Genomic DNA, 19,829 nt, shown 5'->3' on the forward strand with positions numbered 1-19,829 from the left:
AGATATCGTGTTATATCGTGATATATCGTGAGAGATATCGTGTCATATCGTGAGAGATATCGTGTTATATCGTGAGAGATATCGTGTCATATCGTGAGTGATATCGTGTTATATCGTGAGAGATATCGTGACATATCGTGAGTGATATCGTGATATATCGCCATTTCACGGGGACCCATCAATGGGGATTGAATAGTGACGTCATACATTTAGGAATGATGTCACGGCACCACTTCACAAACTCGAAACGTTAGGATTACGTCATCCCGATAAAGATTTGCATACGACTGACGTCACGAGAAGAGACACGTGACGCAACCGTTAAGGGCTGAAATTTACGCGGGAAACGCGGAGCGGGCAGCTGAGGGACAGAGACGCGGAGCGGGCAGCGGGCAGCGGGCAGCGGAGACGGCCGAGGGGGGCTGAGGGGGGCTGAGGGGGGCTGAGGAGGGCTAAGGGGGGCCGGGAGGGAGCGGCGAGCAGGCGGGAACGGGCTCCGTCTCTTCACTGGTCGTGGACAAAGCGCGAGTCTCCGTCTGCACCGCTGCTGCTGTGTCCACACCACGGGGACAGGAGTGAGACTCGGCTTTGGTCGACGCGTCTCCCCCATACTCGGTCCGTGCTGCGTCTCAGCAGCTGCCGCTGTGGTGCAGTGCCCCCCACTCGCTGTGGTGCCGTGCCCCCCACTCGCTGTCTCCCATCACGCAGCGCCGTCTCGCGTCTTCGCGACCGCTCGCGGCGTCTCCGCGGAGAGACAACTCGGCGGCGGCTCTGGCTGGAGTCCGAAGGAGCATCGAGTCTGCGAGTCTGCTCAGGGTTGGGTTGCTGCTCGTGTCTCTCTGCCCCTGTGTTTATTGTTGGTGTTTGCGCTGTTTGTTTATTGTGGGGTTTGTTGTGTTGGCATCGTTGTTTATGTTTTGTGGTTTTACGTGTGTTTGTGTCTTTTGGTGTTAGTGGGTGTGTCTGTTTTAATCTTATGATCAGAGTGATGCTAGTTTTGTTGTGTGTCTGCATGTGATGGTATTTGTATGTTATTTCTAGATTTGAAGCTTTCGTAACTGCAATGATTCATACTCTTAGTTCTTTCGGTAAAGTCACGTAGGTAAAATATGAAATTAAAATTAATAAAATAAAAATCACGACGTTGTGTATTTGTATGTTATGTTGGTGATGGTGTTTCGTGATGGGACAGTAGTGGAGAGAGAGTGGAGAGTTTACCATTATACCTGGGCAGTGTGGTCATGACCGGCCCAAGTTTAACAGCAGAGGTCTCACTCCGAATCAGTCGAGCGGCAATATCTTTTCATCGGTTGCGTAACGCTGTGTGGAAGCTGCCTGGTCTGTCGCTCCGCACGAAGCTTCGGGTCTTCTCGGCCACAGTCATTCCCTCTCTTATCTATACTTGCGAAACGTGGACCCCCCCTAATGGAGCATCTTCGCCGGTTGGAAACATTTAGGCTGGCCTGCCTACGATCCATCCTGAGTTTAACCAGCAGGCTGGATTGTGTGAGGAGCTCACAAATCCTTGAAAGATCTGGACAAAGTCCCATCGGTGAGCTCCTCCGGCAGGCAAGGCTGCGTTGGCTGGGTCATGTAGCCCGCATGCCCAGCCACCGCATGCCCAAACAGCTTTTGTTCGGCCGGATCGAGGGAGCTAAACGGGCGCGGCACGGGCTAGAGAAGAGATGGAGTGATGTGGTACAGGAGGACGTGGAGCTGAGTGGACTTGCCGATGACTGGTACCAGCGGTGTCAAGATCGGCCTCTGTGGAGGCGGCTCGTGAAGGACGCTACTGGGCAGTTGAAGGCAGTCGCCCTCCAGCAACAACGGAGGGGAGAGGAGCGATGCTCACAACAACGAGCGGAGCACCGGGTGGCTAAAGCACAGCAAGTTGGCACAGAAGGGGGCACAGGTGGTGTATCAGCCAGTCATCTCAGTCAACCCATGGAACCTGGGTCTGCCCTGTGACCTGCCAGCGGGCATTTGACACTTCACGTTGCCTTAACGTGATGGTGTTATGTTGGTGATGGTGTCTGTGTGTAATTTTGGTGATCGTGTCTGTGTGTAATGTTGGTGTAGGAGGCATGGCGATAGCATTTGTGGAGGGATGGGACCTGGTGCAGACACTCGGGGAAGGAGCTTATGGAGAGTACGTTATCACTATCAACATCATTTACCATCATCAACAGCACCATCATCAGCTTCATGAGTATAGTGAACATCGTCAAAATAATCACCTTCATCACCATAACCACCATCAATGTCACCACCATCAATATCATCACTAACACCACCATGGTTGTCACCGTCATCACAATCGTGAACATATTGCCATCGTCAACACCATCACTAACACCTTAATCACCATTATAATCCTCAACATCATCGTCACCATTGACATTATCACCATAATCACTAACGCTGTAATCACCATCATCTCCATTATTGTCACCGTAATCACAATCATCAACATGATCATCACCATCATCCTCACAATCATCACCATTGGCATGAACCATAACCATCATCACCATGACCATCATCATCTTTATATTCATCATTGTTGTGTTTGTTTCTGTGCTTATGCTTTACTAGTTATCCATAATACTGTACCGGGCCGTTGTCTTTGCTGCTGTTGCTGAACCCACGCTCGTGTACATGCACGTGCGTCCATTACGTGTTTGCACGTGCATACACAGGGTGCGCCTGGCCGTGAATCGCGCCACAAAGGAGGCGGTGGCGGTGAAGATCATCGACGTCCGGCGCGTGGCGGCGACCGCGGGGCCCGAGACGGTGCGCAAGGAGATCTGCATCAACAGCATGCTGACCCACAGCAACGTGGTGCGCTTCTTCGGCACGCGGCGGGACGGCGACATCCACTACATTTTCCTCGAGTACTGCAGCGGCGGGGAGCTCTTTGATCGCATCGGTGAGAGGTGGGGGGGGGTGCGGCCGATGCGGTGCCGATGATGCTGATGTTATCGGAGGGGTAATATCGCTGCGACCAACCGTGATTGTTACTCTCAATGACCAACAACCGCCGTCGGCAATACCGCCAACACAAACGTTACCACCACCATCATCACCATCAGTATTACCACCACTGTTACTGTCACAACCGGCACCAACACCAACATTACCTCCACCATCACCGCCAAACCGCTGTCACCACCACCAATGCCCAGCTCTAGAAGTGTCTTCGTGGAGACGTTCACCGTATGGTCGCGTTCTTCCCCGCTCTGCCTCACAGCTGCCTTCCACTTCCTACCCTCCTCTCCTCTACCAGATGCTTCCACGTGGATGCTCTCCCGCTCCCTGCTGTCTTTGCTGGGTCCTTACATACGGTCGTGTTTCCTCGTCTCTATTCACAGAACCGGACGTCGGCATGCCGGAGTTCGACGCTCAGAAATTTTTCCGGCAGCTGCTAGCCGGCGTGGTACGTCAATTCATGCCCAGTGGGGCACAACACTCGCCAACGCACACACAAACCGGGGCACTATCAGAAGCAAACCCAACAGTACACCCACCATTTACCATTACTGCGAGAATTTACCGCCACTTGTCTTTATGCGCGCATATGTTTGTGCGTGTTTAAGTGTGGGGAGTGGTAATGCAGCGGTTAGTGCGCTGCACTACAAACCCAGCACCCAAGTTCGACTCCAGCTCACGGCCAACATCAGTAACGATTATCTGAACTAGTCCTGGGGCCTCCCCTAGGTCGACTCGGCCTTTAATGAGTACCTGGTGAGATACATAAACATTGGCACTGTGGAGACAAAGGCGGCCGGACGTGGTGCTGGCCACCCACCTCGTCGTGTGCCATGCTGGCCTTCATAGGTGCTCGCTAACAGCACTTGCCCCAACAGTATGTTAAGGCTACAGGGTTGTTTTTATGTGTGGTGAGCGGTAGCGCAATGGTTGGCGTGCTGCGCTACAAACCCGGTGATCCGAGTTCAATTCCCTCTCATGATCAACATTGTTGAAGATGATCTAAACTGCTCCTGAGCCTCCCCTATATCGACTCCGCCTCATATGAGTAACTGGTGCGTGTGTGTAAACATCGGCACTAGAGAAACAAAGGCTGCCGGGCATGATATTGGCCACCCACCCGCTCGTGTGTCGTGTTGACCTTAATAGGTGGCGAATTGCCCGATGATACTGGATGCAATTACCAGCGAAACGTCGTACTCAAATTGTAAATGTTGTGGCTTCAACACACCGGTGGGCTAAAGCAGTGAACTATTTGTCTTTGTCAACGTGACACATTTTTACTGATTGGCCGTGTCGGGTGGTGGAGGGTTACGACACATTTATAAATAACGCGATCTAAACCCAAAAACGTTGATTATGTCTATTCAGGCTAGTCTGTTAAGGCTATATGGGGGATCTTTGTCTTCTGTGTGTGTGTGTGTGAACATGCAGGAATACTTACACAGCCTGGGCATCACTCACCGTGACATCAAACCAGAGAATCTGCTCCTTGATGAAAATGGTGCGGCGTGACAGTGCACACAGTGACCACACCATGACCCATACACCGCCACACCACACCCCATACCACGAGCAATGACGCCACGAAAACTCGAGGAGTATCCCACACAGACGCCACCACCGTGACCTCGGACAACACTTATCTACAGACAACACCATGACCCCGTTCCCCTAACGCAGACAAGCTGAAGATCTCGGACTTTGGGCTGGCCACGGTGTTCCGGCACAACGGGCGGGAGCGGCGCCTGAGCCGCACGTGCGGCACGCTGCCATACGTGGCCCCCGAGCTTCTGCAGCCCGACCCGACATTCCGCGCGGCTCCGGTCGACGTGTGGGCGTGCGGCGTGGTGCTCACCGCCATGCTGGCTGGCGGTGAGTGTCAACTCGCACCACTACCACCGCACCGGATTCACCGCTCACTCACCTGGTAGCGGTTCTCTGCAAGTCTATGGAATTCACCTATTTGATTTGCTAATACTGCATTGGCAGTGGTGCATAAGTAACAAAAAACGCAACAATTTTGTCAATACTGCCTTAAAAATACATATAATAAGTGACGTTTCGAGCAATGACCCTACTTCACAGAGATGAGTAAGTCTACAGGAAGTGTATGGGTCTGAGTGTCTAGGTCTGTGAGAATCTGGATCTCTGAAAATCTATAGGTCTTTAAGAATCTGTGGGTCTATGTGAGTTTGTTGGAGACCAAGAGTCTCGTGAGACTCTGGGTCTGTGAGAGCGTGTATGCGCCCCTGGCTTGTGTTGGTGACTCGCTGCACAAATTGTGAGCACGTTATAAATAGGACTCGTGATTGTTATCAATCGTAGAGTGAGAGGAGAGATGTAGACAGGGCCCAGTCCACGAAGGATGTCGAAGACGGTGAGCGTGATCATGAAATTGATCCGGGACGGCGCTGGAAATGGGCAGAGGGATTGAGTATTGGGGTGATGGGGTCTCGTTGATTGCTCGCTCTGTCGCTCGCTGGCGCGGTGTGTTTTGCCTGTCAGAGCTTCCGTGGGATCAGCCAGCGATGTCGTGCATGGAGTTTGTGGACTGGAGGCAGCGGAGGCTGCACGTGACTCCCTGGAGGAAGATTGACTCCCTGCCCTTGGGTATGCCATGGCGGTCTGTACACGTATGTGTGTGTGTGCGTGCGCACCTGGGGAGCAGTAGTATAGAAGTTGGCACGCTGTGCTACGAACCCGGCAACCCGAGTTCGATTCTCGCTAACGGCCAACACTGGTGACGATTATTTTAACAGGTCCTGGGCCTTCTTTAGGTCGACTCAGCCTCAAGTGAGTACCTGGTGCGGTGTGTAAAATCACTGCCACTGGGGAGACAACGGCGGCTGGGCGTGGTGCTGGCCACCCACTCCCCCTCGTGTGCTGTTCCAGCCTTCATATGTACTCGTTAACAGCACTTGCCCCAACAGTCTGTTAAGGTTATATGGGGGATCTTTGTCTTTGCATGTATATGTGTGTGTGTGTGCGTGTACCTATGTGTATATGCCTGTGCGTGTGCACAGCTCTGCTCAGGAAGGTCCTGGAACCGGACGCAGAGAAGCGCGCAACAATCCCGGAAATCCGCCAAAACTCCTGGTTTAACCACACCCTCAAGCGAGGTGGTGAGTGTATGTGCGTGTTTGTACGGTATAAATTCAGGGTGTCAGAGAAATGCCATGGCTCCACAGTGCCTCTCACTGGAAGGATATTTCCTCAGGCATCGCTGAGCTGTTAAAAAGCAGCAGCGGGTGGCGGTTTGGCACTTGACGGATCGGTGTGGTGTGACACCTTGTTTTACGTGCGTTACCATGTGCGATACGGTGGAGGTGTCGTGACGTGGTACGAGATAGTAGATTTTGGTTTGACGCGGTGCAGTTGCAGGTGTGCGGAGGGAATCGGGGGAGTCTGGACTCGGCTCCAAGCGAATCTGCTCTGGGTTTGACCTCTCTCCAGGATCGCTCGCCAGGTGAGTGTGAGAACGTGTGTGTGTGTGAGTGGGGAGCAGTAGTATAGTGGTTATCATACTGTTCTGCAAACCCGGTGACCTTAGTTCAATTCCCACTGACAGACAACATGGTGACAAATATATGAACCAGTGCTGAGCCTTCCTTAGGTCGACTCGGCCTTAAATGAGTACCTGGTGCTGTGTGTAAACATCAGCACTGGGGAGACGAAGGCACCAGGCATGTTGCTGGCCACATCACTCCCTTGAGTGCCATGCCGGCATTACTAGGTGTTCACTAGCAGCACTTTCCCCTAAAGCCTGTTAATGCTATAGGAGCAGAAGTTTTAATTATGCCCATAATGTTATGAATATTAATGCGGTCAATATCTAGTGCTAGCGGGACTGCCCTGCGCCTCGCCTCCCTGACCTCCCTTAACGCCGCCAGACGATCGATGATTCACTCAGACGAATGACTCCAGCTTCCGTGGGGGGGGGGGGGGGGGGGGGGTGATTCACTCATCCCGCACCGGATTCACCACAGATGTGGCCCTGGAAGAGTACAGGGTTGGCTAGCCGTGATTAAACCAGGGCTTAGCCCTGGTCACTTGAGACTTATGCAGACACTCATAGACTCATATGGAAACCTGTACATTTATATACTGGCCCTTAGATTTAGACCTTCATAATTACACAGACCCATATAACTCGCATTGTTCTCCTGCCGTGAGTGTACACATTGCCCCCTTGTGTCAACTCAGTGTGTTCTAAGCTGGTGAAATAAAATCGATATGTCCCTCTGTGTAATTACACAGAGGGACATGTCGATTATAAACAATATACGCAAGTTAATAACATAACTCAACCTGTCAATAAAGAGGAAGGGGGGTGGGATGCAAGTACAGTGCTGCACTTTTACAATTTGCCACCGACTACTAACGCCACGCGCTTCACCGTGTCTCCCCTCTCCCGGCAGCGACGAGCGGGTGCGCTACTCCGTTTCTCAGCCCGAGCCGCGCCTCACCCATCCGTCCCCCTCCCAGCCGACGGGCAGCTCCATAAACGCCCTTCTTGGGGGCCTCAGCTTCTCCCAACCGCTCCACCCTGATCACATGCTTCTGAGCAGCCAATTGCAGTCCACACCGGGGTCCTCGCAGGTAAAGCCACAGGCACACAAGCAGTGGGGGTCAGGTGGAACAGAAGGGCTCGGTTATGTGATTGGACGTTTGAGGGTTCTGCGTTTCGGGTGTAACCATCTGTATATCAAGATCAAGATGTTGGCCAAAGCCGTCGATGCGAGCACACCTCACTGCCAACGCTCACTACCCTCCTCCAGATCCTGCAGTTGCTGCTGCACAGTTGACATGCGGCAACCTCCCAAGATTTGCCCTGACAGTGTCCGACCATGTGCTGCCGTGTTAGGTCTTTTCTTCCTCTTGGCCGCCGGACTCGTGGAGACCACTCCAATGCCGGTCTCGGCAATCGGCCCTCTCCTGTCGTGCGCACGTGCCCCACCCAGCACAGCTATTCGTGCCGAATCATATTGAGAAATGCTAGAAGTTCGTGCTCTGTATTCATCGTTCAACAATTGGCCCCTCTGGCGATCCCATTACTTACAGTAATCTGAGAGGTCCCAATTTTATGCAGTCAATTATATTCTTCAAGCTTTCCAGTGAAGGTTGAAAGTGTTACAGAGCATTTGTTCTGTCAGTTCACCTGTGTGTAATGGGGCTGCACGGTTGTGTTGCTGTTAGGAACCCATGTTAAAGAAAACTGGATAAATCGATCTGAGGGTTTCCCAAAACGTCAGAGAGACACAAAGCAGAACAATGTATGTGAATGAATTGGTGAATCCGAGCATGGACCCCAGACACCAAATGGCCAACAACAGCAGCACTATCAAGTTGTAACTGTTAGCAGCTAACGCATTTTTTGGATCGAGCAAGGTTATTATTGTAAGAGCATTGGGAGAAGGAGTGGAGCAATGCAAGGGAAGAAACAGAAAGAGAAGAGTTGTGGCACGCAATGTGGTGACTGAGTGGGTGAGCGAGCTGCTGTGATCTGCAGAAATTGTGGTGAACACCGTGTGGTGGATCAGACGAAGCGGTCAATGTATGGTCGCCCGACTCCTCCACACACGTGACGAAATCAATGAGTTAAGTTCATTGGAATGGTAACCTCGATAGTAGCAATAGAAGAGTGATGAGGAGGCGATTTCCTGCCAGTGAGAGAGTGATTCGGTAAGTGCTACATCATCAGTCAACCATGTCTAGTGAAATGACTGCGCTATGTTCACCACGTGTCTGTCCGTGTGTCTTTTTTGTGTGTGTACACGCGTCCATTGTCCCCACACAGAACCCCTGGCTAAGACTCGTGAAGCGCATGACGCGCTTCTTTGTGCGTGGTGCGGCCGAGGAGGTGCGGTCACGCCTGAGCGAGGTGTGCGAAGGCCACGGGCTCTCCTACCGCCAGACCTGCCCCACGCAGGTGCGTCCGGGTGTGAGTGTGTGCGTGCGTGCGTGCGTGTGTGTGGTGCGGTGCGCACACTCGCACAAGAACCACAACTGCCTTTCGTCATTAAGTGCCGGTGACTTCACAGTGGTGTATGTGCCAAGCTAGGTGCAGCTTGAGGCGACGTGAAGTGTGGAAGGCTTGCTGGTAGGGGGTCATGGGACAGACCGAGGTGCCATGGGTTGACTGAGATGACTGGTAGATGCACCACCTGTTCCCCCGACTGTGCCAACTTCCTGTGTTTTAGTCGCCTGGTGCTCCGCTCGTGAGCATCGCTCCGCCCTCCGTTGTTGTTGGAGGGCAACTGCCTCCAACTGCCCAGTAGCATCCTTCACGAACCTCCACAGAGGTCACGCGTTCACACGCACGTAAGCGCGTGCACGCGACGAGCACGCATGAAGCAGACTCGTGAGTGGCTGGCAGCTCGTGCTGTCATCACGTTTCTGGAGCGCGTGAGCGGCGAGGCGAGCCTTCGCTTGCGAGCTCTGCTCCCACGGTCACGCTCCGTTTCGCTCGTCCTGATAACGAAGGGCTCGGTCACAGCTTCACGGCACCGCTCGTGGGAACGAGCAACAGTCCAAGGTCATCAAAAGGCTGCCCCACCCCCTCCTCGTGAAAGGCGGAAATGTTTCTCGCTCCGTGCCTCGAGAGACGCGGAGCGCGATGGCGTCGGCGCGGTGGCATGGCCCAATGGTGGTGCATTCGCTGCTCGTTACAGCAGAGACTCGGACTCTATTGGGCTTTATTATCTTGGCTGGCGAGAGCCACTGAGCTAAGCAGCTTTGACAAGGACGAGCAGCTTAAGACTGTTTAGGTTTGCGGTTTGAACACGGCAGGCAGCCCTGGTTATGACTGCAGTGGGTGTTGACCGTGTAATTAGCAGGGTTGACTACGTACGGTGCACAAGAAGTTCAACATACATACATCTTCTGCTTTACAGTGGAAATTAAAGATTTCATGACGCCATTCGAAAAGAGTAGGCTGCTGTCTGCTGGTTTCACATTTGAAAATTACACTGCAAATTACTCAATTGGGATGACACATGGCAATCATCGCACCCTCTACTGTTAAAATTTGGCAAGACCCATCCAAGAAAGAGTCAAGAGAATCGGTGAGGCTTTCCTGGGTAAACAAGCGGAATAAAAAATAATAACACCCCTCTCTTGGAAATTCCTGCAGACTGTGTGACACACAGCAGCGCCTACCTTCCTGATAGCCTTGCGCTATCAGAATGCCACGAACATCAAATATGCTACATTATTTCTAATTGTTGTTGGAGTGTGGGTTGGTAAAAGAAGGGACCATAGACGCAGGCATTGCACAGAAACCATCCGGAGAAGCCATTAGGATCTCGCAGTGCAGTGCAACTCTTCCTGTTGGAAAACGGCCTGCCGAAGTAGATGTCACGAGCTACCTCTGAGGTCCCTTCATGTGACCTCTGGTCCACACACACAGCAGAGGGCAGCGCTTTCTCACCCGTACTGCCATATGAGAGTAATGTTTGTCGCATGACCATCAAATTTATATTTGAATTCTTAATAAATGCCAATTTTTGGGTGCATCCATTGGCAGAGACCAATCAACCTGCTACTCTGTTTCCTTATAACCCAGTCTATGTAAGTCGACAGGTCTCTATGCCTGTGGGTCTCTATGTGAGTCCATGGCTGTGCGTAAGTCATTGGCGACCCCGGGCGGAGCCCATCAACTCGCCACGCTGGAGGAATTCGCTTCACCACGGGCAGCTGAAACCTGGACAGGAATCCAGGGTCTCTGCGGCGCCGGCTGAGCATGCTGATCTCCGAGTCACCCAGTCGCCCCACTGCCCTTGGCCTTGAGAGGCATGAAGGAGGCTCAGCTGCCCCACAGCCTCCATTTCCCTCCCTCCGTCCCACGCAGTAACCGGGCACCCGGGTCCCACTCAATCGCCCCAAGGTTTAAACATTCATTAGGCGAGTCACTCTACCCTGGTCTAATGCAGCGGCTGGCTTTGCTCCCAGAGCCCTCCCCGAGCGCGCTGCCACGGTGGCGACGCGCGGCCCAGCGGCAGGGCACTCGCCGCTCGTTGTGCGGTGGACGATTAGGACCCTGTGACAACGGTCATGAAGAGTAGACCGTGGGTGCTGGCGACATCTCGGTCCAATGTTGACACATTTCCTCGCACTCCCTACTCTGCAGAGCCTTTCACTATAAGAATGGAACGAATACCAATTGTATTAATTATTAAACGTATAATTATTATGGGGCACTGGATGTTGCATGCATTTGTCTGTGCGTGCATTCCTCTATTTTTGTTATCGGTGTGTATATCTGCTGGTACGTGCATGTGTGTATAATTGTATGGGGGAGTGATTAGTGCGTTGGTTAATGCGCTGCACTACCAACCTGACCACCCGAGTTTGATTCCTGACCACTGTTAACATGAGTGGAAATTATCTGAATCGATACTGGGCCTTTCCGAAGTCAACTTTCCTTAAATAAGTACCCTGGTACGATGTGCAAAGGTGGTGGGGTGTGGTGCAACACCTGCAGTTTATTTGAAACGAATTCTTCCACAAGTGCCGCCGATGCTTCTGCTGGATTCGCGATCGGGCCCCATTCCGAATTCTGACACTACCTTAATGGGCGCTCGCTAACAGCACTCACTTTCCCCAAGAGCCTGCGTAGGCAGTGAGGGTGGGGAGGGGAAGGCGGGGAGGGATCGTTGTCCTTGTGCCGCTTGTAATTGTGTGTGCAATCGGATCGCGCGTGGTGATCGTGTGTCCCCATGTGCGTGCAGGTGACCCTGTCGACCCTCGACCGACGCAACAACAAACTAATATTCAAGGTTACCTTCCTAGAGATGGATGGACGGCTCCTGCTTGACTTCCGCCTATCAAAGGTCAGGGTCACGGGGTCGTAAATAGGGGTCCATGGGGATGTTTGCGCATGCCTTGCACAACGTGCCGAGGCTGAGGCTCTCCGCAGAGATTGCTGAGGCTCCCACACCACCCGCTAGACTGTGAGGAAGCCATGTGATGTGAGCTCAGCGAGCGGGTTTTGAGCCCATCTGTGCGGAGCTTTGAGCGCGGACCCCTCGAATGTGTGGGTTTGCTTTGGCGGCTACGGTTTACGAGTGTACGCAAACCACTCCTTAAAACAGTTGGCCAAATGCCCCATTTCAGAGAGGCTTTTCCTTGAACATAAATAACATCGTTATCACCCTTTGGCTGTGACTACGCCTGCCATCGCTCCCGACCCTTCATCTCTCCCCGTCATCCACTATCCTTTCCTCCCTCCGCATCCGCCTGTCGGTCATCGTGTCGTCCGTTAACGCATGACCCCCGCTCGACGCAGTGTGTAGGCGGTCGAGATATGTGATCGTGTTCGTACGCTTTGTCAATCCAATTTTATTGAAAGTCGGTGGACCGCCTGTGCGTGTATGGAGAACAGTGGTTAGCACACTGCTATGAACCCAGTGAACTGAGTTGGATTCCCTGCCACTGCTAACATCAGTGGTGAGTAATCTCATAAACGATCCTGGTCTCCCCCTAGGTTGACTCATCCTTAATTACGTACCTGTTGCGGTGTACAAACATCAACAGTGGGGAGACAAATGCGGCCGGGCGTGGTGCTGGCCACCACCGTCTCATGCACCGTTCTGGCCTTAACATGGGCTCCCTAACAGCACTCGCCTCAACAGTGTTAAAGGCTACACCGGAGGTCTTTGTCTTTGTGTGGCTCTGTGTGTGTGGGATCAGGGTGACGGGCTAGAGTTCAAGAGGCACTTCCTGAAGCTGAAGGGTCACCTGTACGACATCGTGAGTAAGCCGACCCCCACCTCCACCCCGACCTCGCCGACCCCGACCTCGCCGACCCTGACCTCGCCATGACCTCATGTCGACCTCTGGGGTCAAGAAGTCACCCAGGGATGCCCAGTTCCGCTCTCCTTCCCGTCGTCGCCTGAAGGCAATGTTATGAACTCGGAGATTTTTTTTCACTCGACTTTAGTTGATGTTTTGGATTTCTCGAGTGACGAGACTTGTCAAAGCAACAACAAATGTAGCAACTTTCTGGGAAGAGGACATTGTGCATATGTAGGAACGATTCCACAAGTATTAAGAATCCTGTAGCAGTCCGCTGCGTGTGACACTTGGTAAATGGCTTAGCGGTGATGTGCGCGATGACTTCATAGATTCCTATCTTGCGAGATTAACTGCATATTTTAGGTTCGTTTGGGTGACTTTTCGCCCGAAAAGAGTTGGCGCAACCCTGACTTTCAAGGTCAGATTTAAAAAAAAAACGGAAGTGACGGTGGAGATTCGAGCAGACGGCGGAGACGCAAGGTGGTGGCCAACGGCGGCCGGGCAGCAACTTTGGACGGCTCGGGGAGTTTTCTGTTAGTTGGGCAGCTCGGTGGGGCAGTAGCAACGCTCACGCCTCATGGAAAAAAGGGGCCTGGGTTCCATTCCCGACTTGGGCACCTTCCTGTGTGGAGTTTGCATCTTCTCCGCCTGTTCTGACATAGGTTTCCTCACACTCCGGGTTCTGCGGTTTTCTCCCATAGTTTAAAACATGGCATTGCCACTGGTGTTGGCCTGACGTGCTCGATTGTAGCAGGACCATCCTCAAAAAGAGCGGTGAGACTCGACCGGTGTGGCTTACCCGGCGGAATAAATAATGAACATTTAACGTTCGTGTGAACCAATGCAAATGCTTTTTGTGAATTATGAGCAACTCGTCAGAGATGTGCTTGCGTGCGAACTGGACACAAGCAAAGGTTGTAACGCTACTCGCAAAGTGAAATTGCAAGGTGGGAAAAAGACCAGATTGGGAATAGTGGCTCAGTCCTCCAAGCATGCCTCATGTGACATCACCACACTGTGTGTGTAATGCACTCAGCTTTGGGGTGCCGTGGTGGCCAGATGTTAAATACCTCGCCTGGTATGCAGGAGGTCGTGAGTTTGATTCCAACCCTGACAACTGCTATATATTTGGAGTTTGCATGTTCTCCCCGTGGTGGCATGGATTTTTCTCTGGGTTCTCCGGTTTTTCCCTCCACAGAAAAATGCATTTATCGTAGTTGGTTACTATAAATTTCCACGTGATAAGCCACTTCGTTGAGCCGTAATTTCTCGCCAAATTGTGCCTGTTTTTATTTCTAAACAAGGCAGCAGGAGGCAACAATGGCTATATGCTACTGATGATTCATAATTATGATAAAACCGAAGGTGTAGTAAATGAGAGTGAATGCTTCTCTTGATTTAAGCTGGGTTGTAAGTATTTGGGGGGGGAAGAGACGATGACGGGAGGAGGGGATTTCAGAGTGGAGCCGCGTGAGGGAAGAACCGGAGAGAGAGAAGTGAGGTGACCCGCAGTGTGGCTCACCCCCAGAGCGCGGGTGAGATGAAACCAAACCAGCTGGCAGACCGAGTCCTCACTCACGGTAGTAGCGATGGAAGAGTGACAAGGAGGAAATTCGCCGTAGGAGAGCGAGTAATTGGAATTAATCTGTGAGCTCTGGATCATCGGTCGCACCGATTGCTCTTTGCGTGTAATTCTCCAGGACGCCGTGAGGTAGGAACCGGGTGCTCCGCCCCAGACGTGGTGACAGGATTCCAGTTTGGGCTTGTGTTGTGCTCCGTAGAGCAGGAATAATTGTTCAGAGTTAAAGATGGCTATGGTGATGCCCAGGGCTTGTGTTTCTCAGAATCTTTTTCCCGACTGGAATGGGGGCGTGATTAGTGGACCAGAGCTAAAGCGATGTGCTGTGCCAGGAGCTTAAAAAGTTTACGGGTCGAGCAACCCAGGCAGAACCAGGCTGAAATTAATCCCCTGAAGATGCTGGGAAGGACTAATGCTGTGGCTGCAATGTCATCACCTTCTGTGCATGTTGTTAATGTTACTCTGTTAATGTCACTCTTTGACTTTGTCTACGTTTGTTTTTGATTGTTCTGAGCTGGCTCCCATCCCCCCACCGCAGGTGGGAGTAGCGCTCTGAGTCAACGTTGCAAGATTTTTCCCAGAGTAGATTTGTTAAATTTTAACTTAAAACTTTCTTGACTGCAGGAATTCATATTCTTTGATTCTTTCGGTAAAGTCACGTAGATAGAAAAAGTAAATTGAATAAAAATTGTATTAACTTTTTTTTATCTACGTGACTTTATCGAAAGAACCAAAGAATAGATTTGTTTTTTAAAACCCGTTCACGGAATTCTCATTCTTCCGAGCCGTGTCACCAGCACGCGCACACAACTACGCGTGTAAAACGTTATCAAGTTACGCGTCTTTGTTTTTGTGTAGATTTGTAACCTTCCTAATAAAAGTCAAAAACAGAAGCGAAGTGTGGTAATAAAGACGATTTGAGTTTGATTAGAGCCCCCCCCTCCTCCTTTACGTCGGGGCGTCACGGAGCGCCCTGCACACACTAAGCGACTTGCATCTCATCTCAACACATTTGAAAGGGCACCCCCAGTAACAGCTGTCCCTGTGCGGAACAAGGTAACTCGAAACCTGGCCTGCGAGCGGGCATCAGTCTGCCACTAGGGGGAGATGATTGCTGCTGTGTGTGATTCAAACTGAGGGATTCACGGTGTAAGTTTTTAGGTTTGGACTGTGACGCCGACACAATCGCCTCTCGTTTGGAACGGCGCCACAGGATCTTTAACATCTGCTGTGAGTGAATCGGACAGTGTGCAATAATTACGGTGAGTACACAGCGCAGGAATAACGAGGACGGTCTGTCGGAGTTCAGCCGCGAACCTCTGCAACAAGCGGCGAACGGCGGTACCCCTGGGCAATCTCGCCACCGCGGGTTTATGGAATATGCTTGGTGGTTGTGTTTGTGGTTTTCTGGGTGATTTTGATAATGGGCTGGATGCAAAGATAGGACATCCAATTGCCTGTCACCGATTGCCGGTTCAATTGCGCCACAAATCGGATAACATCAAAATTGTTGGAATAAAACGATCTCCCCAAGTCCGACACGTGCTCGGAGATAATCGCCCGCAGGTGTGGGGCGCGGTCGTGCAGCAGTGCGCCGCGTGGCTGCGGCGTGCACAGGCAAGCGGGCTCATCCGTGCGGCGGTGAGCCGGCAGTTTAGCCATGGCCCCCAGAGGGCGCTAGCGCGGGGGGGGGGGGGGCGGCGGGAGCCGATCGACGCGGTGGAGGAAGGAGGGGAAGGGGCGGACGTCGCGCCCCACCTGCCCAGCGAGGGCGCTGGGGTGGACGTCGGCCCCCACATCACTTGTGATTGAAAACTCATTTATTTAGAGCTGCTTTTTGTGTTTAGTTGTCATTCCCCCGCACCTCCATTTCGCACGATTGGCTACGTACGGTGGTGCGAAAGGAGTTCAACATATAAACATACAGTTAACACTATCGGCTGTTGCTTAACGGGGGCTCTGGATGAATGTGCTGCGTTGCTGCTTAATCCAATGGGTGAATGGCCGGTTCTGTGGTTTGATTTGCAAGTTGACCGTATTATCAGCTATAATCCTTGCTGGCAGCTGCCCCTGAGCCACTCACCTCGTACCCACGTGACACCCTAAGCCCTCTCCGACTCACTGTGATGCGATTTGGCGTCGCCGCAATGGCGTGGGAATTAATGGCATCCAACTGCGCCCCTCTGTTGATGTCGCCATGGAGATTGGCATGGGCTTAATTGGTTCGTGTGACCCCCTCCAGTCATTAGAGGCGCTACATTCACCATCACAATGCTCCGTCATTCTCTTAGGCTCCCCGTTACGTAAATATACCCCAATTTCACTCTGAAGAATCCATTCGGAACTCGCAGAACAGTACGGCTATTCGTGTTGGAGAACGGCCCCCGGAAATGGATATCACAGAGTTACCTCTGAGATTCTTCACACGTGCACAGAAGGGGGCAGCACTTTCCCACCCGCCTGGCCATTGAGTTAATGTTCGGGAGCGTGGCAGTCAAAAGGCGAGTTTTCATTCTCTCAGCCGGAACGGAGCCGAATTAATCGCAGAACTAAATTTAATGTGATGGGGTTATTTTCCCCCAGCAAGAACTGGTAACCGGATCCAGCTTCACAGGAGTCGGCTGAGACGTGGATTGTAAATCGGGCAAGCCGCCGGTGATCAAACTGGAGAATCCGGCGAACACCCCAACGCATACGAGGGTTGACACCCAAGGCTCTGCACAGATATATTCAATCCACACTGACTCAATCCGTGGCCTGCTGTGCTGAAATGTACTGGCCACCTCGCAGCCTCAGGCTACAGCACCACGTGGCATAACCCTCGCAGTCTCCCGTCGTCCACACACACAGCTGAGCTCCCGAGATGCAACGCGGCGGGGCGCGCTCGAGGTAGGCGACAGACTCCACTGGGCAGCCAAGATCAACACGGGAGTATACAACAACAACAACATCGACAACAACAGTTCACCGCTGTTTCATAATGGCCAGCTCGGCACGAGTACAAACGAAGAGAAGTGGACATTTTATTTAAGGCAAAAGTGTTGACGTTCCAGCAACAGGCGAGCTGCCAAAACATCCCGGTGCCGTGAAAGAGCAACGAGCAGCAGTCGCGGAGCCCTCGCTGCGCATGGGAAGCAGCAACACGAAGAGGACTGCCCCACGAAGAGGACTGCCCCACGCAGCGCGCTCTGGTACAATACAAACAGACTGCGTCGGGTGTTCCGACTAATCGAATTAGCGCGAATCCAGTGGGAAATCTCGCAGAGCGAGTGGCAACGCTTTGGTTCAAGAACGGCCCGCGGAAGTTGATATCACAGAAGCGACCTCTCAGATTCCTTCTTCACGTGACGCTCTGCTCCACACACACACAGAGCGGGCAGCACTTCCCCACCCGCTCCGTCACCGTGAGGAATGTTTGCTGCGCGACAGTCATTCCGCTATTTTTAATTATCGGAGCTGGAGTTTAGCGAACAAAGTGCAGAACCAAATTGAGTGTAATGCTTTTTTTGCGTGCAGTCATTGGTGGCGACACTTGGCTGAAGACATCGAAAATCGTGGGGAGCCGCAGAGTTGGAGTCGCCTCACCGCGTGGCAGCCTGCCAGCTTGGCCTCGGCAATTGTGATGCCATTTGCATAACCAACTAATCATTCGATTAGTTTTCTATAGATACAAAAACAATTGGTATACATCACAGGCAGTGGCCTCACCGATGCTAGCTCAGCACCGTGACCTCTGAGCGACCCGGCCACCTCAGCCATGAAAGAGTCGTGTCTAAATCAGGCCGCAGTGTCTCTGCAGTGATGTCCACACTGTCACTGGGTGCTTGTTTTAGGCTGGGTCGACTTAGGGGAGACCCGGGTCACGCTTGAATGCAGCTTCCCACTGATGTGCCTGGGCCACGAGTTGAGTGGGGGGGTTCGGGTCAGGGTCAGGCGCGGTGAAAGTGGCGCCGTGACGGGCTGGGCGTGCGTGGCGGCCCCTGAAGGATCGAGTCGAGCAGCTGACGGAGCGCGGGACCAGCTGCTTCATCAGCACGCAGACATATAGTGGACAAAGATACAGATAGAGGTAGAGGGATACATATATATACACAAAGATCCCCCGTATAGCCTTAACAGACTGCTGGGGCAAGTGCTGTTAGCGAGCACCTATGAAGGCGGCCACAGCACACGAGGTGTGGGTGGCCAACACCACGCCCGGTCGCCTTTGTCTCCCTAGTGGCGATGTTTACACATCGCACCAGCTACTCATGTGAGGTTCAGTCGACCTAGGGGAGGCCCAGGACCGGTTCAAATAATCGTCACTGGTTGGCCGTGAGCGGGAATCGAACCTGGGTCGTCGCGTTTGTAGCGCAGCGCGCTACCGGCTGGCCGCCTTTGTTTCCATAGTGCTGATGGTACACACCTCACCTGATATACTAGTACTATGCTCATGTGAGACACTGTGGGCGGAGTTGAGACACTGTGGGCGGAGTTGAGACAATGTGGGCGGAGTTGAGACACTGTGGGCGGAGTTGAGACAATGTGGGCGGAGTTGAGACATTGTGGGCGGAGTTGAGACACTGTGGGCGGAGTTGAGACACTGTGGGCGGAGTTGAGACACTGTGGGCGGAGTTGAGACATTGTGGGCGGAGTTGAGACACTGTGGGTGGAGTTGAGACAATGTGGGCGGAGTTGAGACAATGTGGGCGGAGTTGAGACACTGTGGGCGGAGTTGAGACACTGTGGGCGGAGTTGAGACACTGTGGGCGGAGTTGAGACATTGTGGGCGGAGTTGAGACACTGTGGGCGGAGTTCAGACACTGTGGGCGGAGTTGAGACACTGTGGGCGGAGTTGAGACACTGTGGGCGGAGTTGAGACATTGTGGGCGGAGTTGAGACACTGTGGGTGGAGTTGAGACAATGTGGGCGGAGTTGAGACATTGTGGGCGGAGTTGAGACACTGTGGGCGGAGTTGAGACACTGTGGGCGGAGTTGAGACATTGTGGGCGGAGTTGAGACATTGTGGGCGGAGTTGAGACAATGTGGGCGGAGTTGAGACAATGTGGGCGGAGTTGAGACAATGTGGGTGGAGTTGAGACACTGTGGGCGGAGTTGAGACAATGTGGGCGGAGTTGAGACAATGTGGGCGGAGTTGAGACATTGTGGGCGGAGTTGAGACAATGTGGGCGGAGTTGAGACACTGTGGGCGGAGTTGAGACAATGTGGGCGGAGTTGAGACACTGTGGGCGGAGTTGAGACAATGTGGGCGGAGTTGAGACAATGTGGGCGGAGTTGAGACTGTGTGGGCGGAGTTGAGACAATGTGGGCGGAGTTGAGACAATGTGGGCGGAGTTGAGACAATGTGGGTGGAGTTGAGACAATGTGGGCGGAGTTGAGACACTGTGGGTGGAGTTGAGACATTGTGGGCGGAGTTGAGACATTGTGGGCGGAGTTGAGACATTGTGAGCGGAGTTGAGACACT

General features: G+C 52.7%; 1 protein-coding gene across 4 annotated transcripts; it reads left to right on the forward strand.

Moving 5' to 3' along the window:
- The first annotated feature begins 458 nt into the window (after window positions 1–458).
- LOC133342142 (serine/threonine-protein kinase Chk1-like) lies at window positions 459–15,263 on the forward strand. 4 transcript variants are annotated; one of them, XM_061551113.1, is made up of 13 exons: window positions 459–816; window positions 2,080–2,149; window positions 2,700–2,929; window positions 3,372–3,436; window positions 4,423–4,492; window positions 4,672–4,863; window positions 5,497–5,601; window positions 6,015–6,113; window positions 6,367–6,457; window positions 7,410–7,590; window positions 8,789–8,920; window positions 11,721–11,822; window positions 12,682–15,263. In XM_061551113.1, the coding sequence occupies exons 2-13, from the start codon at window positions 2,085–2,087 to the stop codon at window positions 12,811–12,813; spliced, it is 1,464 nt and encodes a 487-aa protein (XP_061407097.1). In that variant the 5' UTR covers window positions 459–816; window positions 2,080–2,084; the 3' UTR covers window positions 12,814–15,263. The 4 variants fall into 4 exon arrangements, with proteins under 4 accessions (XP_061407097.1, XP_061407095.1, XP_061407094.1 ...); XM_061551111.1 differs by having other exon boundaries at window positions 465–575; XM_061551110.1 differs by having other exon boundaries at window positions 487–615.
- The last annotated feature ends 4,566 nt before the right edge of the window (window positions 15,264–19,829 follow it).

The sequence above is a fragment of the Lethenteron reissneri genome, chromosome 13 (assembly GCF_015708825.2).
Source record: "Lethenteron reissneri isolate LAM-NWPU_2019-01 chromosome 13, ASM1570882v1, whole genome shotgun sequence".
NCBI classification, from domain to species: Eukaryota; Metazoa; Chordata; class Hyperoartia; order Petromyzontiformes; family Petromyzontidae; genus Lethenteron; species Lethenteron reissneri.

Excerpts from the sequence above, each read along its gene's own strand:
- LOC133342142 (XM_061551113.1), top strand. The coding sequence starts at position 2,085 with ATGGCGATAGCATTTGTGGAGGGATGGGACCTGGTGCAGACACTCGGG. Across the intron at positions 7,591-8,788 it reads CCACACCGGGGTCCTCGCAG|AACCCCTGGCTAAGACTCGT; the intron begins GTAAAGCCACAG and ends GTCCCCACACAG. Across the intron at positions 8,921-11,720 it reads GCCAGACCTGCCCCACGCAG|GTGACCCTGTCGACCCTCGA; the intron begins GTGCGTCCGGGT and ends ATGTGCGTGCAG.